The 14,676-nt window shown below is 44.0% G+C and overlaps 1 protein-coding gene across 2 annotated transcripts in view; it reads left to right on the top strand.

The window, feature by feature from the left end:
- The window catches only part of LOC106595921 (E3 SUMO-protein ligase PIAS1), a 153,967-nt gene extending 140,600 nt beyond the window's left edge, over positions 1–13,367 (top strand). For both annotated transcript variants that reach the window (XM_045708972.2, XM_045708971.2), the window contains exons 10-14: positions 4,176–4,312; positions 4,646–4,835; positions 5,370–5,509; positions 5,734–5,774; positions 6,190–13,367. In XM_045708972.2, coding sequence (XP_045564928.1) covers positions 4,176–4,312; positions 4,646–4,835; positions 5,370–5,509; positions 5,734–5,774; positions 6,190–6,588 — 907 coding nt within the window. In that variant the 3' untranslated portion in view covers positions 6,589–13,367. The remainder of the gene's footprint in view (positions 1–4,175; positions 4,313–4,645; positions 4,836–5,369; positions 5,510–5,733; positions 5,775–6,189) is intronic.
- Positions 13,368–14,676: the final 1,309 nt, after the last annotated feature.

The raw sequence follows: 14,676 nt of genomic DNA, 5'->3' as shown, positions 1-14,676 counted from the left end.
CACATAATAAGTTGCATGGACTCACTCTGTGTACAATAATAGTGTTTAACATGAATGACTACCTCATCTCTGTACACCACACATACAATTATCTGTAAGGTCCCTTAGTCGAGCAGTGAATTTCAAACACAGATTCAACCACAAAGACTAGAGAAGTTTTCCAATGCCTAGCAAAGAAGGGCACCTATAGGTAGATTGGTAAAAATAAAAAAAGCAGACATTGAATATCCCTTTGAGCATGGTAAAGTTAGTAATTACACTTTGGATGGTTTATCAATACACCCAGTCACTACAGAGATACAGGTGTCCTTCCTAACTCAGTTGCCGGAGAGGAAGGAAACCGCTCAGGGATTTCACTATGAGGCCAATGGTGACTTTAAAACAGTTACAAATTTTAATGGCTGTGATAGGAGAAAACTGAGGATGGATCAACAACATTGTAGTTACTCCACAATACTAACCTAAATGACAGAGTGAAATGAAGGAAGTCTGTACAGAATAAAAAATATTCCAAAACATGGTTCCTGTTTGCAACACGGCACTAAAGTAATAATACAAACAATGTTGCAAAGCAATTATATTTTTGTCCTGAATGCAAAGTGTTATGTTTGGGGCAAATTTAATACAACACATTACTGAGTTACCACTCTCCATATTTTCAAGCATAGTGGTGGCTGCATCATGTTATGGGTATGCTTGTAATCGTTAAGGACTGGGGAGTTTCAGGATATAAAATAAACTGAATGGAGCTAAACACAGGCAAAATCCTAGAGGAAAACCAGGTTGTCTGCTTTCCACCAGAGATGAATTCACCTTTCAGTAGGACAAAAACACAAGGCCAAATATACACTGGAGTTGCTTACCAAGAAGACAGTGAATGTTCCTGAGTGGGCAAGTTACAGTTTTGACTTAAATCTTCTTGAAAATATATAGCAAGACCTGAAAATGGTTGTCTAGCAATGATCAACAACCAATTTGACAGAGCTTGAAGAATTTTGAAAAGAATAATGGAAAAATGTTGCACAATCCAGGTGTGGAAATCTCTTAGAGACTTACCCAGAATGACTCAGCTCTTAGAGACTTGCCCAGAAAGACTCTACTGTAATCACTGCCAAAGGAGCTTCTGCATAGTATTGACTCAGGGGTGTGCATACTTATGTAAGTGAGATATTTCTGTATTTAATTTTCAATAAATATGCAAAAATGTCTAAAAACATGTTTTCTCTTTGTCATTATGAGGTATTGTGATGTCATTATGGGGTATTGGGATGTCATTATGGGGTATTGGGATGTCATTATGGGGTATTGGGATGTCATTATGGGGTATTGGGATGTCATTATGGCGTATTGTGATGTCATTATGGCCTATTGTGATGTCATTATGGCGTATTGTATGTGGGTGAGGGGGAAAAAATGTATTTAATCAATTTTAAATTCAGGCTGTAATACAACAAAATGTGGAATAAGTCAAGGGGTATGAATACTTTCTGAAGGCACTGTGTATACTGTATACATCTATGTTATTATACCGTATCACAGAAACTTGCGGCGGGGTCTGCCCCTACAATTTTGTGCAGATTTTCTTAATTTTATGCTCGAAAGAAGCACATCATCCGGGAACGTGCCACTGACCACTTTATATTCCTCTGGGTTTAGTTTGTTTATTTTCTGTCCCCAGTTTCAGACTTTAATGGTCACATAAGATGGTGACCTGTGGGTTTAAAATGTGTAGCCCAACAATTCCTTACATGGCCCCAGTTGCAACCAACTTATTTTTCTGCACAAATTCAATATTCACCCATAGGGTGACATTTTGGGTGAGCAGTGATCAAAATAAACAGGAAGTTGACAATAGTTGATTAGCAGCATGAATTTGTGCTTAGCTGGGGGGTTGTTGAGTTGAACGGTCTGTGGTTGTGTTCTTCAAACATGAAATGGTACTGAATCCAGATAGTCACATCAAACCATAGGCGGGATTCCGCTAGTTGACCCACAGTATGTACATAAACAATCTTCTCAGTTATACTGTATACAAGTCCACTCTATTCAGTTATACTGTATACAAGTCCACTCTATTCAGTTATACTGTATACAGGTCCACTCTATTCAGTTATACTGTATACAGGTCCACTCTATTCAGTTATACTGTATACGGGTCCACTCTATTCAGTTATACTGTATACGGGTCCACTCTATTCAGTTATACTGTATACGGGTCCACTCTATTCAGTTATACTGTATACGGGTCCACTCTATTCAGTTATACTGTATACGGGTCCACTCTATTCAGTTATACTGTATACGGGTCCACTCTATTCAGTTATACTGTATACGAGTCCACTCTATTCAGTTATACTGTATACGGGTCCACTCTATTCAGTTATACTGTATACGGGTCCACTCTATTCAGTTATACTGTATACGGGTCCACTCTATTCAGTTATACTGTATACGGGTCCACTCTATTCAGTTATACTGTATACGGGTCCACTCTATTCAGTTATACTGTATACGGGTCCACTCTATTCAGTTATACTGTATACGGGTCCACTCTATTCAGTTATACTGTATACGGGTCCACTCTATTCAGTTATACTGTATACGGGTCCACTCTATTCAGTTATACTGTATACGGGTCCACTCTATTCAGTTATACTGTATACGGGTCCACTCTATTCAGTTATACTGTATACGGGTCCACTCTATTCAGTTATACTGTATACGGGTCCACTCTATTCAGTTATACTGTATACGGGTCCACTCTATTCAGTTATACTGTATACGGGTCCACTCTATTCAGTTATACTGTATACGGGTCCACTCTATTCAGTTATACTGTATACGGGTCCACTCTATTCAGTTATACTGTATACGGGTCCACTCTATTCAGTTATACTGTATACGGGTCCACTCTATTCAGTTATACTGTATACGGGTCCACTCTATTCAGTTATACTGTATACGGGTCCACTCTATTCAGTTATACTGTATACGGGTCCACTCTATTCAGTTATACTGTATACGGGTCCACTCTATTCAGTTATACTGTATACAAGTCCACTCTATTCAGTTATACTGTATACGGGTCCACTCTATTCAGTTATACTGTATACGGGTCCACTCTATTCAGTTATACTGTATACGGGTCCACTCTATTCAGTTATACTGTATACAGGTCCACTCTATTCAGTTATACTGTATACGGGTCCACTCTATTCAGTTATACTGTATACGGGTCCACTCTATTCAGTTATACTGTATACGGGTCCACTCTATTCAGTTATACTGTATACAGGTCCACTCTATTCAGTTATACTGTATACGGGTCCACTCTATTCAGTTATACTGTATACGGGTCCACTCTATTCAGTTATACTGTATACGGGTCCACTCTATTCAGTTATACTGTATACGGGTCCACTCTATTCAGTTATACTGTATACAGGTCCACTCTATTCAGTTATACTGTATACGGGTCCACTCTATTCAGTTATACTGTATACGGGTCCACTCTATTCAGTTATACTGTATACAGGTCCACTCTATTCAGTTATACTGTATACAGGTCCACTCTATTCAGTTATACTGTATACGGGTCCACTCTATTCAGTTATACTGTATACGGGTCCACTCTATTCAGTTATACTGTATACAGGTCCACTCTATTCAGTTATACTGTATACAGGTCCACTCTATTCAGTTATACTGTATACAGGTCCACTCTATTCAGTTATACTGTATACGGGTCCACTCTATTCAGTTATACTGTATACAGGTCCACTCTATTCAGTTATACTGTATACAGGTCCACTCTATTCAGTTATACTGTATACGGGTCCACTCTATTCAGTTATACTGTATACGGGTCCACTCTATTCAGTTATACTGTATACAGGTCCACTCTATTCAGTTATACTGTATACAGGTCCACTCTATTCAGTTATACTGTATACAGGTCCACTCTATTCAGTTATACTGTATACAGGTCCACTCTATTCATTCCTACAGGAGAAATTCAGATGGTGTTTTCTATGCTATACAATCTGTAGTGTATAGATGTATTTACACACACCAAGTAAACAACATGAATAACACTACACACAATGACTGTAACACAACGTGAGGACATGTACAGTATAGCTTCACACTGTTGTTTCTGTGTCTGTCTTGTCCAGGTTGTTTATGGAGATCCTGAACAGCTGTGTAGACTGTGATGAGATCCAGTTTAAGGAGGATGGCTACTGGGCCCCCATGAGGACAAAGAAGGAAGTACAGGAGGTCTCGTCAGCCTCCTACAGCAACGGACTGGAAGGTGAGAGAGGCGGTGTGTAAGGGCAGGCTTTTGGTCCAGCCCTGCAGCTTTTAACATACCTGATTCCACTCTGTTCATTGGACCTTGATTTGTATAAGAATGTGTGTTAGAACAGTGCTGGAACAACAGGCTGTCTCTCGTTGTACTGGATGATATTATCCTGGCTTGTTTTCATTACACTATATGTCTCATGACCAGTCCACTGTGTTGCCACTTACTCTAGGCTGGGGTGTGTAAATCACTGCAAAATAGGCTAGCTATATAGATACATTTGATTGATTGATTGATTGATTGATTGATTGAAGCCGTGATTCCCGTGTCTCTCTCCCCCAGGCTTGCATCGGTCGGCGGTAGGGGAGCAGAGGAGCTCGTCGTCCCACAACGGGGGCAGCAGTAGGATGAAGGTGGAGGTGATCGACCTAACCCTGGACAGCTCCTCAGAGGACGACGATGATGACCAACCGCCCCTCAAGAGGGCCTGCCCCTCCCTGTCCCCCACCTCGCCTCCCATCGTCAACAAGGGGTGAGGCCCACCTCCACCAATACACCTCGCACCAATCTCGCCTCCCTCCCCTCTCACCCCTCATACCCCTTCCACATCTCTCACCTCTCACCCCTCTCTCTCGCCCCTCTCTTGCACCTCTCACACACCTCTGTGTGTGTTAATATTCTCTCTGTCTCTCACACACCTCTGTGTGTGTTAATATTCTCTCTGTCTCTCACACACCTCTGTGTGTGTTAATATTCTCTCTGTCTCTCACACACCTCTGTGTGTGTTAATATTCTCTCTGTCTCTCACACACCTCTGTGTGTGTTAATATTCTCTCTGTCTCTCACACACCTCTGTGTGTGTTTAATATTCTCTCTGTCTCTCACACACCTCTGTGTGTGTTAATATTCTCTCTGTCTCTCACACACCTCTGTGTGTGTTAATATTCTCTCTGTCTCTCACACACCTCTGTGTGTGTTTAATATTCTCTCTGTCTCTCACACACCTCTGTGTGTGTTAATATTCTCTCTGTCTCTTTCTCTGTGCTGTGTGTCTGTTTGTTTGCAGAGTGTTGAACCTGCACCACCAGGTGTCCCCAGTGAGCCGGACCCCCAGCATGCCGTCTGTGGACACCAGCTACATCCCCCCTGTACCTCCCCTCATCCAGGACTACCGTCCATACTACCACGCCCCAAACCAGCTCACAGGTAACACACACATACACAACCACACACACACACCAACCTACTACTACACACTGCCTCGACACATTTCTTCAGGAGTCTCTTCAGGGTCTGTGGAGACCAGAATGCCCCTGTATACAGTAAACACTAAGTTGTCTGACTGAGTCAGTTGAACCTGTACTGATCATGGTCCATTGTGAATAAAATGAATGACTGGATGTTGTGTTTGGTCCGTGTTTTATTCACAGATCTGAATTTCTTCTCCTTTCTACAAGGGGACAATCATCAGGTATGTTTTATGTGGAACACCCCTGTGGGCCTCATTTTAAAGTCAACACTATAACGTCTAAAGACGTCCCCAGAACGTGGCTTTGGTCACAAGATGAATATAACTGAATGTACCTGTTTGTCCTCCTCTGAAGCATTACAACATGGTGATGTGAATGTACCTGTTTGTCCTCCTCTGAAGCATTACAACATGGTGATGTGAATGTACCTGTTTGTCCTCCTCTGAAGCATTACAACATGGTGATGTGAATGTACCTGTTTGTCCTCCTCTGAAGCATTACAACATGGTGATGTGAATGTACCTGTTTGTCCTCCTCTGAAGCATTACAACATGGTGATGTGAATGTACCTGTTTGTCCTCCTCTGAAGCATTACAACATGGTGATGTGAATGTACCTGTTTGTCCTCCTCTGAAGCATTACAACATGGTGATGGCCGCCGCCGCTGCTGCCTCCGCGTCAGACGACCACGAGCTCCTTCTCAACCACTTCCGTCCCTACACCACCTCCTCGTCCTCCTCCCAGCTGTTCCTGGACCAATCTGGGGCGCCCTCCTCTGGCTCGCTGGCGCCCGTCAACGGTGGGGATGGTGGAGGAAACAGCAGCGGTGGCAGCAACAGTAGCCTAGTATCCTCTAGCAGTCTGAGAGACACTCACAGCACACACTCCACACACTCACACACACACCCCACGCACTCACACACACACCCCACGCACTCACACACACACCCCGGCGTAGGAGGTCGGTCCAGTGCTGATGTGGCGGCGGCCGCAGCCCTCTACGGAGCCATCCCCGACGTGATCTCACTAGACTGACGATTTTGTTTTGGGCGACTAGCGACTGACTCCGAAACAGAGGGTTTGTTGGTTGTTTAATGGAGGATGCCGTCGTGACTAAACTGACCCAGAAACAGTTTAACGGTCCCACCCAGTCTACAGCTCTGGTTTTGAGTTGTGTCGTTAAGGCTGACTCCAGAACAGTGGAATACCTGTCTGTGGCGGAGCCGGTCCCGAGGTGACGTTTGACTGGTCACACCCCACAGATGGATGGGATTGGCACCTAGTGTTGCTAGACTGACTCCAGAACAGTTATCGGTTGGTAGCTGGCTCCCTGACATCATTCCACTAGACTGATTCCAGAACAGTGAGATATCAGAAAGGTCTCTGGGTTTCATCTCTGAAGTCGACGGACTAGACTGGACCTAGATCAGCTCCCTGCTGGTACCTACCAGAAACGCTAGCCGTGCAAAAAACGGAGGAAGGCTCTTTTTTTTGTACGAAAAGAGCAACGCTGTGTACAGAGAACAAAAAGTATATTTTCTCTTTTTACTTTTGTATATTAATTAATTGAAGACTTTTTCTGTCCCGTAAGTAACTTCAGTTGCTGTTTTGAAGTGGAGACTGAAGATGTATCCACACAGCTATACATATGTTGCCCTGCGATAATCTGAACTTGAATATCTCATTACTTTTCTTTGGTTTTTATCCTGTTCGATCTGATGGGGATTCTCCTCACACATCCATGGCATTACCTCTTGACATTTTCAACTTATCAATCTCTCTCTACTCTTCATTTTCAAATCACAGTTGAATTTCTTCTCCAAGACAATATCTTTTCCCTGGTTGACTTGTTTGTTACTGTATAATTTGTTTTGTGTTATGCATTCTAAGTTATATGTAAGATATGTGAATAAGTCTCTCTGGATAATTGGGTCTGCTAAATGACGTAAATATGAATTCCCTAAGGACTTCAGGTTGATGCTGTGAGGAGTGCATAGCTAGGTGGGTAATATTAGACATTTCTGCTTTTCATCTCTGTAAAGGGCTAGTGCAGTCACAATTCTGTTTTCCGGTGTTTTTATCATAGTGCACAACAGCTGATGAAACTAACACTGTAAAAGTGTGAAAACAATGTAAATCAGTTTTATTTCCTGATAGTTGCTGGTTGAAAATAATCTACACAGAACCTTCTAATCAGCAGGTTTACATGGTAACATCACCATGTGGTAAATTGGTTACTAGACCAATAGCAAAGAGACTTCCAAACCTCTGCCAATAACAGCTAGTTTTCAGTTTCCCCCCTTCCCACTCCCAGACCAGTCCCAGACCAGTCCCAGACCAGTCCCAGACCAGTCCCAGACCAGTCTCAGACAGTCCTGGCAAAATTATTGCTTTAGAATGTTTTTTTCCCCTAAAAAGCAAATTCTGCCCATTTTAATGGAAATCTATTACAGTAAGGTACTTCATGTTACCCAGAAATGATTTGATATTGATATAAAAACGGCTGCATTGGGCCTTTCATTTCTCCCCCCCTTCAATAGACCATCTGTGCAGTAATTATGCCCAGTATTTCAATTTGACAACATTTTAGCAGAAAATGTGTTCACATTTGTATGGTTATGAAAACTATGGTAGACACAGAATGCCTATTTAACTTGAGAAATACTCTACAGTCATTTTATGCTTTTATTTGAAACTTCGTTATATTCTGTTTTTGCTTTGGTTTTGCTTATTCAACCACTTTTGTCACCTTTTGCACAATACCAAAAATGAAGTCAACCCACACAGAGTGCATGTGTATCTGGGCGCTACATTGCTTTCAGTCTAGTATCCTCCACCTATCACACGCTCTTCCTCTCTGTTTTCACCTGGTTGTTTGTGAGACACTGCAGCTAAACTCATAGCAGAGAGGAGTACCCCGTAGAGGCGGAGGGGAGTACCCCGTAGAGGCGGAGGGGAGTACCCCGTAGAGGCGGAGAGGAGTACCCCGTAGAGGCGGAGGGGAGTACCCCGTAGAGACAGGGAGGAGTACCCCGTAGAGACAGGGAGGAGTACCCCGTAGAGACAGAGAGGAGTACCCCGTAGAGGCGGAGGGGAGTACCCCGTAGAGACAGAGAGGAGTACCCCGTAGAGGCGGAGAGGAGTACCCCGTAGAGGCGGAGGGGAGTACCCCGTAGAGGCGGAGGGGAGTACCCCGTAGAGACAGAGAGGAGTACCCCGTAGAGGCGGAGGGGAGTACCCCGTAGAGGCGGAGAGGAGTACCCCGTAGAGGCGGAGGGGAGTACCCCGTAGAGACAGGGAGGAGTACCCCGTAGAGGCGGAGAGGAGTACCCCGTAGAGGCGGAGGGGAGTACCCCGTAGAGGCGGAGGGGAGTACCCCGTAGAGGCGGAGGGGAGTACCCCGTAGAGACAGGGAGGAGTACCCCGTAGAGGCGGAGGGGAGTACCCCGTAGAGACAGGGAGGAGTACCCCGTAGAGGCGGAGGGGAGTACCCCGTAGAGACAGGGAGGAGTACCCCGTAGAGGCGGAGGGGAGTACCCCGTAGAGGCGGAGGGGAGTACCCCGTAGAGGCGGAGGGGAGTACCCCGTAGAGGCGGAGAGGAGTACCCCGTAGAGACGGAGAGGAGTACCCCGTAGAGGCGGAGGGGAGTACCCCGTAGAGACAGAGACAGACGTATCTACTGTGTTATAAATGCTATGGGGATATTGCTAATATGAGAGGCAGTTTCCATCCAACTCAACTTTGACCAAGTACATTGACTCAGTCAGAATGTGACCTGGTGAAATGGTGCTTTGAGTGATAGATAATATAGAGACAGAATACAGACAGAGGAATTTACACAGTGAACGTGTAACTATAATAGAATGAGTGAATTACCAGTCAGGATATAAAGGTATAGGACCAGGCTCAGGCTAAACAGTCACTGCTGGTTAAATATACAGGAGACTCTCGTCATTGGAACTCAACAACTGCCATGTAAGCTCTTTCAGAAGACATTAAAGAATGTGTCAGGATCCAAACAATGACAGCAATGTTTGTCACTTTTTCCTGCTGAATCAGTTTTCCGCCAACATAGACGATATGAAAATAAAATACAGGGTTTGTTCAGGCTACTGTACTGACTTTTAAAACTTTCCAAAATCCCTGCTTTAGTGATAGTCACAATCATCACAGTCACCTACAGTCACAATCATCACAGTCACCTACAGTCACAATCATCACAGTCACAATCATCACAGTCACCTACAGTCACAATCATCACAGTCACCTACAGTCACAATCATCACAGTCACAATCATCACAGTCACCTACAGTCACAATCATCACAGTCACCTACAGTCACAATCATCACAGTCACAATCATCACAGTCACCTACAGTCACAATCATCACAATCACCTACAGTCACAATCATCACAGTCACCTACAGTCACAATCATCACAGTCACCTACAGTCACAATCATCACAGTCACCTACAGTCACAATCATCACAGTCACCTACAGTCAAAAACAGATGCTTTTTTTCTTTGTTCCCAGAGAGGGAGAGAGGGAGGGAGGGAGAGACTATGTTGAAGTCATTGACATTACCTTGTCCGTCAACCTTTTCTGTCTGTCCGTAGCCCATTCCACCATTCTGCTGAGTGTCTTTTCTGTCTGTCCGTAGCCCATTCCACCATTCTGCTGAGTGTCTTTTCTGTCTGTCCGTAGCCCATTCCACCATTCTGCTGAGTGTCTTTTCTGTCTGTCCGTAGCCCATTCCACCATTCTGCTGAGTGTCTTTTCTGTCTGTCCGTAGCCCATTCCACCATTCTGCTGAGTGTCTTTTCTGTCTGTCCGTAGCCCATTCCACCATTCTGCTGAGTGTCTTTTCTGTCTGTCCGTAGCCCATTCCACCATTCTGCTGAGTGTCTTTTCTGTCTGTCCGTAGCCCATTCCACCATTCTGCTGAGTGTCTTTTCTGTCTGTCCGTAGCCCATTCCACCATTCTGCTGAGTGTCTTTTCTGTCTGTCCGTAGCCCATTCCACCATTCTGCGGAGTGTCTTTTCTGTCTGTCCGTAGCCCATTCCACCATTCTGCGGAGTGTCTTTTCTGTCTGTCCGTAACCCATTCCACCATTCTGCTGAGTGTCTTTTCTGTCTGTCCGTAGCCCATTCCACCATTCTGCTGAGTGTCTTTTCTGTTTGTCCGTAGCCCATTCCACCATTCTGCGGAGTGTCTTTTCTGTCTGTCCGTAGCCCATTCCACCATTCTGCTGAGTGTCTTTTCTGTCTGTCCGTAGCCCATTCCACCATTCTGCTGAGTGTCTTTTCTGTCTGTCCGTAGCCCATTCCACCATTCTGCTGAGTGTCTTTTCTGTCTGTCCGTAGCCCATTCCACCATTCTGCTGAGTGTCTTTTCTGTCTGTCCGTAGCCCATTCCACCATTCTGCTGAGTGTCTTTTCTGTCTGTCCGTAGCCCATTCCACCATTCTGCTGAGTGTCTTTTCTGTCTGTCCGTAGCCCATTCCACCATTCTGCTGAGTGTCTTTTCTGTCTGTCCGTAGCCCATTCCACCATTCTGCTGAGTGTCTTTTCTGTCTGTCCGTAGCCCATTCCACCATTCTGCGGAGTGTCTTTTCTGTCTGTCCGTAGCCCATTCCACCATTCTGCTGAGTGTCTTTTCTGTCTGTCCGTAGCCCATTCCACCATTCTGCGGAGTGTCTTTTCTGTCTGTCCGTAGCCCATTCCACCATTCTGCTGAGTGTCTTTTCTGTCTGTCCGTAGCCCATTCCACCATTCTGCGGAGTGTCTTTTCTGTCTGTCCGTAGCCCATTCCACCATTCTGCGGAGTGTCTTTTCTGTCTGTCCGTAGCCCATTCCACCATTCTGCTGAGTGTCTTTTCTGTCTGTCCGTAGCCCATTCCACCATTCTGCTGAGTGTCTTTTCTGTCTGTCCGTAGCCCATTCCACCATTCTGCTGAGTGTCTTTTCTGTCTGTCCGTAGCCCATTCCACCATTCTGCTGAGTGTCTTTTCTGTCTGTCCGTAGCCCATTCCACCATTCTGCTGAGTGTCTTTTCTGTCTGTCCGTAGCCCATTCCACCATTCTGCTGAGTGTCTTTTCTGTCTGTCCGTAGCCCATTCCACCATTCTGCTGAGTGTCTTTTCTGTCTGTCCGTAGCCCATTCCACCATTCTGCTGAGTGTCTTTTCTGTCTGTCCGTAGCCCATTCCACCATTCTGCTGAGTGTCTTTTCTGTCTGTCCGTAGCCCATTCCACCATTCTGCTGAGTGTCTTTTCTGTCTGTCCGTAGCCCATTCCACCATTCTGCTGAGTGTCTTTTCTGTCTGTCCGTAGCCCATTCCACCATTCTGCTGAGTGTCTTTTCTGTCTGTCCGTAGCCCATTCCACCATTCTGCTGAGTGTCTTTTCTGTCTGTCCGTAGCCCATTCCACCATTCTGCGGAGTGTCTTTTCTGTCTGTCCGTAGCCCATTCCACCATTCTGCGGAGTGTCTTTTCTGTCTGTCCGTAGCCCATTCCACCATTCTGCTGAGTGTCTTTTCTGTCTGTCCGTAGCCCATTCCACCATTCTGCGGAGTGTCTTTTCTGTCTGTCCGTAGCCCATTCCACCATTCTGCTGAGTGTCTTTTCTGTCTGTCCGTAGCCCATTCCACCATTCTGCGGAGTGTCTTTGTAGTCAGGCTTTTCTGCAGTGTCATTCTCTCAAGGTGTTTGTGCTTCAGTCCTCTTCTCTTCCACAGCTCTTCACTTCAAGCCTAATTAGCTTTCCCCTCTTGAGGTAGATAATCGCTTGCGACAGCTTCCCCAATCACTCTCCATCTAGTATCCTGAACCAGAGCAAATAACAGGTCAACTTTGCAGCCATGGAGACCTTCCTGTCTTGTCACCACCCCCCTTCTCTCCTACTCTTAACTGATTGGCTCTTTGATAGCATCAGACGTGTTTTAAAAATGTCCTCTCTGTATAAACAATGTTGTGCAGTATTTTATTTATTTTGTCATCTATATATATATATATATCGGATCTATTTTTACACCTGTTTGATTTTCATGGATGTGTGTGTGTGTGTGAGGACAGAGTTTGGGAAGCGCTGGTTTAGGGTAGACCAACAAAGTGAGACTAAGATTTGGGGTTAGAGGTTAGGAGTTGACCCAATCACAAATGTCTTTATTTATTTGGATGATTGATTTATTTTTGTTTCAGATCTGTTATTGATGTCATTGCTCTAGATCTCTGTGATCTCTTTTGTCGGTTTTTAAGACAAAGTGAGAGCAGACGTCGTAGAATGTGTTCCCATTTAAAATGCTATGTGTAACCTAACATGGGCATGGAATGGCCTTATTGTGAAGTCCTCTCCCACTCTCCCCCCATTGGTAATATTATGATGTCCGTATCACCACCCCCCAATCCCATGTGTTTCAACAGTGTCAGTTCCTCCAGTGTTAGTTTGGGTTTTTGCGTCATCCAAAAACATGAGATGAAATTAATTTATATATTTTTAGATAGAAAAACCTGTACAATAAAGTGGACTTTAACCTAAAAAGGGTCCAATTTACTAAATTCATTTCAAGAGCGGATAAGTTGACAGCTGCACCCACTGCCTTAACCCCCAGATTCTGCTTTCATATTTCCAAACAGAGAATTAAACGGCTTTTCAAGGAAGATGAAACGTTGTACAGTAGACCAATGTGTTGTAGAAAGTACTAGGTGAAAACAGAATATTTATTACTTGCGTTGGAAGAAATTGTTTACTTATTGAATGTTGTCTGTCTAATGTATAGCAGTTTAGATGTAATAAAAGGCATTTTGTTAACTATGGGTTTTATCTTCATTTTAGTTCACAAACAAATAGATTGAAGGTATGGGATCATCGATATTTTGTTCCTTGTCTCTAGTCACGATTTTATGGGTACCATATATTAGCTTGTCAAAATCTAATCTGTGGTATTTTTAACCTCTTTGTCAGGAACATATACATACAGTATTAAATACTCTTGTGGAATGGTAACATGTTTCATTTCCACTGCCATTAAGTGGTTTACGAAATACATTAATATACAATATTGTGTGTTATTACCACAACCATACACTGGGTGGCAGTAGACACTCATTTTGCAGTCTGCCTTAGACGAGGCAGAGTCTAAATCAAACTGTATTGGTCACACACATATTTAGCAGATGGTATTGCAGGTGTAGAGAAATGCTTGTGTTCCTAGCTCCAACAGTACCCAACACTCTTGGGTACAACTAGTCACTAGTGTAGCAATGCCTCGAAGGAGTGGGATGCAATGACAATCTCACCATTCTAGAAGTTACATTATGAGATGGAAATACTTCACCACATTTTAGTGAACAGATTTAAAAGGATCATATTTGTTATGGAATTCAACAGCTTATGCAGGGAAACATCATAACTATGCATACTAATCCATCTAGGAGGAGCCATGTGTGGGAAGGCTTGTCGTCAAAATCTGGGGATACTGGAACTGCATTGCAATCTTTTGGCATTGTTAAAAGTTTCTGAAGGTCATCGTTGCCCTCCTGCTTGCTTCTCTGGCTCAGTTGCCTCACAGTTTAATTCAAGTTACTCAGTTATTGATTGACAAGTAGTTGAAGTAGTAAATACTTGCATTTGTGGTGAGTTCTATTATCTCTGATGATAAATCAATGGATTTATCTGTAAAGTGACAATGAAAATTCCCCTAATTTGAGATGTATTGTGGTTCCAATCGAAAACAGAACGCATTCAAATGCATTGACAAAAAGTTTTCTAAAGATTAAATTATGGGGATTGGAGTGGGTTAAAGGGGTTGGTGTGAGGGAAGGGGATTGTATTGGGGTGGGTAGATTGGGTTGGAGTGAAGAGGAAGGACTGCTCTCCAGAGTGGTTAGAAGCAGCTGCTTCCCTTCTTCCTCTGCTTGGCTACAGATGCAATGCTGAGGCCATCACTGGTATAGAGGGAAGAGTGCTGCAGGATGGTAGATAGCATCACCCACATGTACCTAGGATTGAATGGAGGCTTTGGAGATGGTGCCGTCAACATCTATGATTTTGGACTTGACTATTGAACATCTCCAATGAGATGGAGATTATCTAAACTTTTCTTTCATAAAACAAATTA

This window comes from Salmo salar, chromosome 26 (assembly GCF_965601325.2).
Source record: "Salmo salar chromosome 26, fSalSal1, whole genome shotgun sequence".
Taxonomy (NCBI): Eukaryota; Metazoa; Chordata; class Actinopteri; order Salmoniformes; family Salmonidae; genus Salmo; species Salmo salar.
The sequence above is the reverse complement of the archived record's forward strand: the minus strand, read 5'-3'. Positions and strand labels throughout refer to the sequence as shown.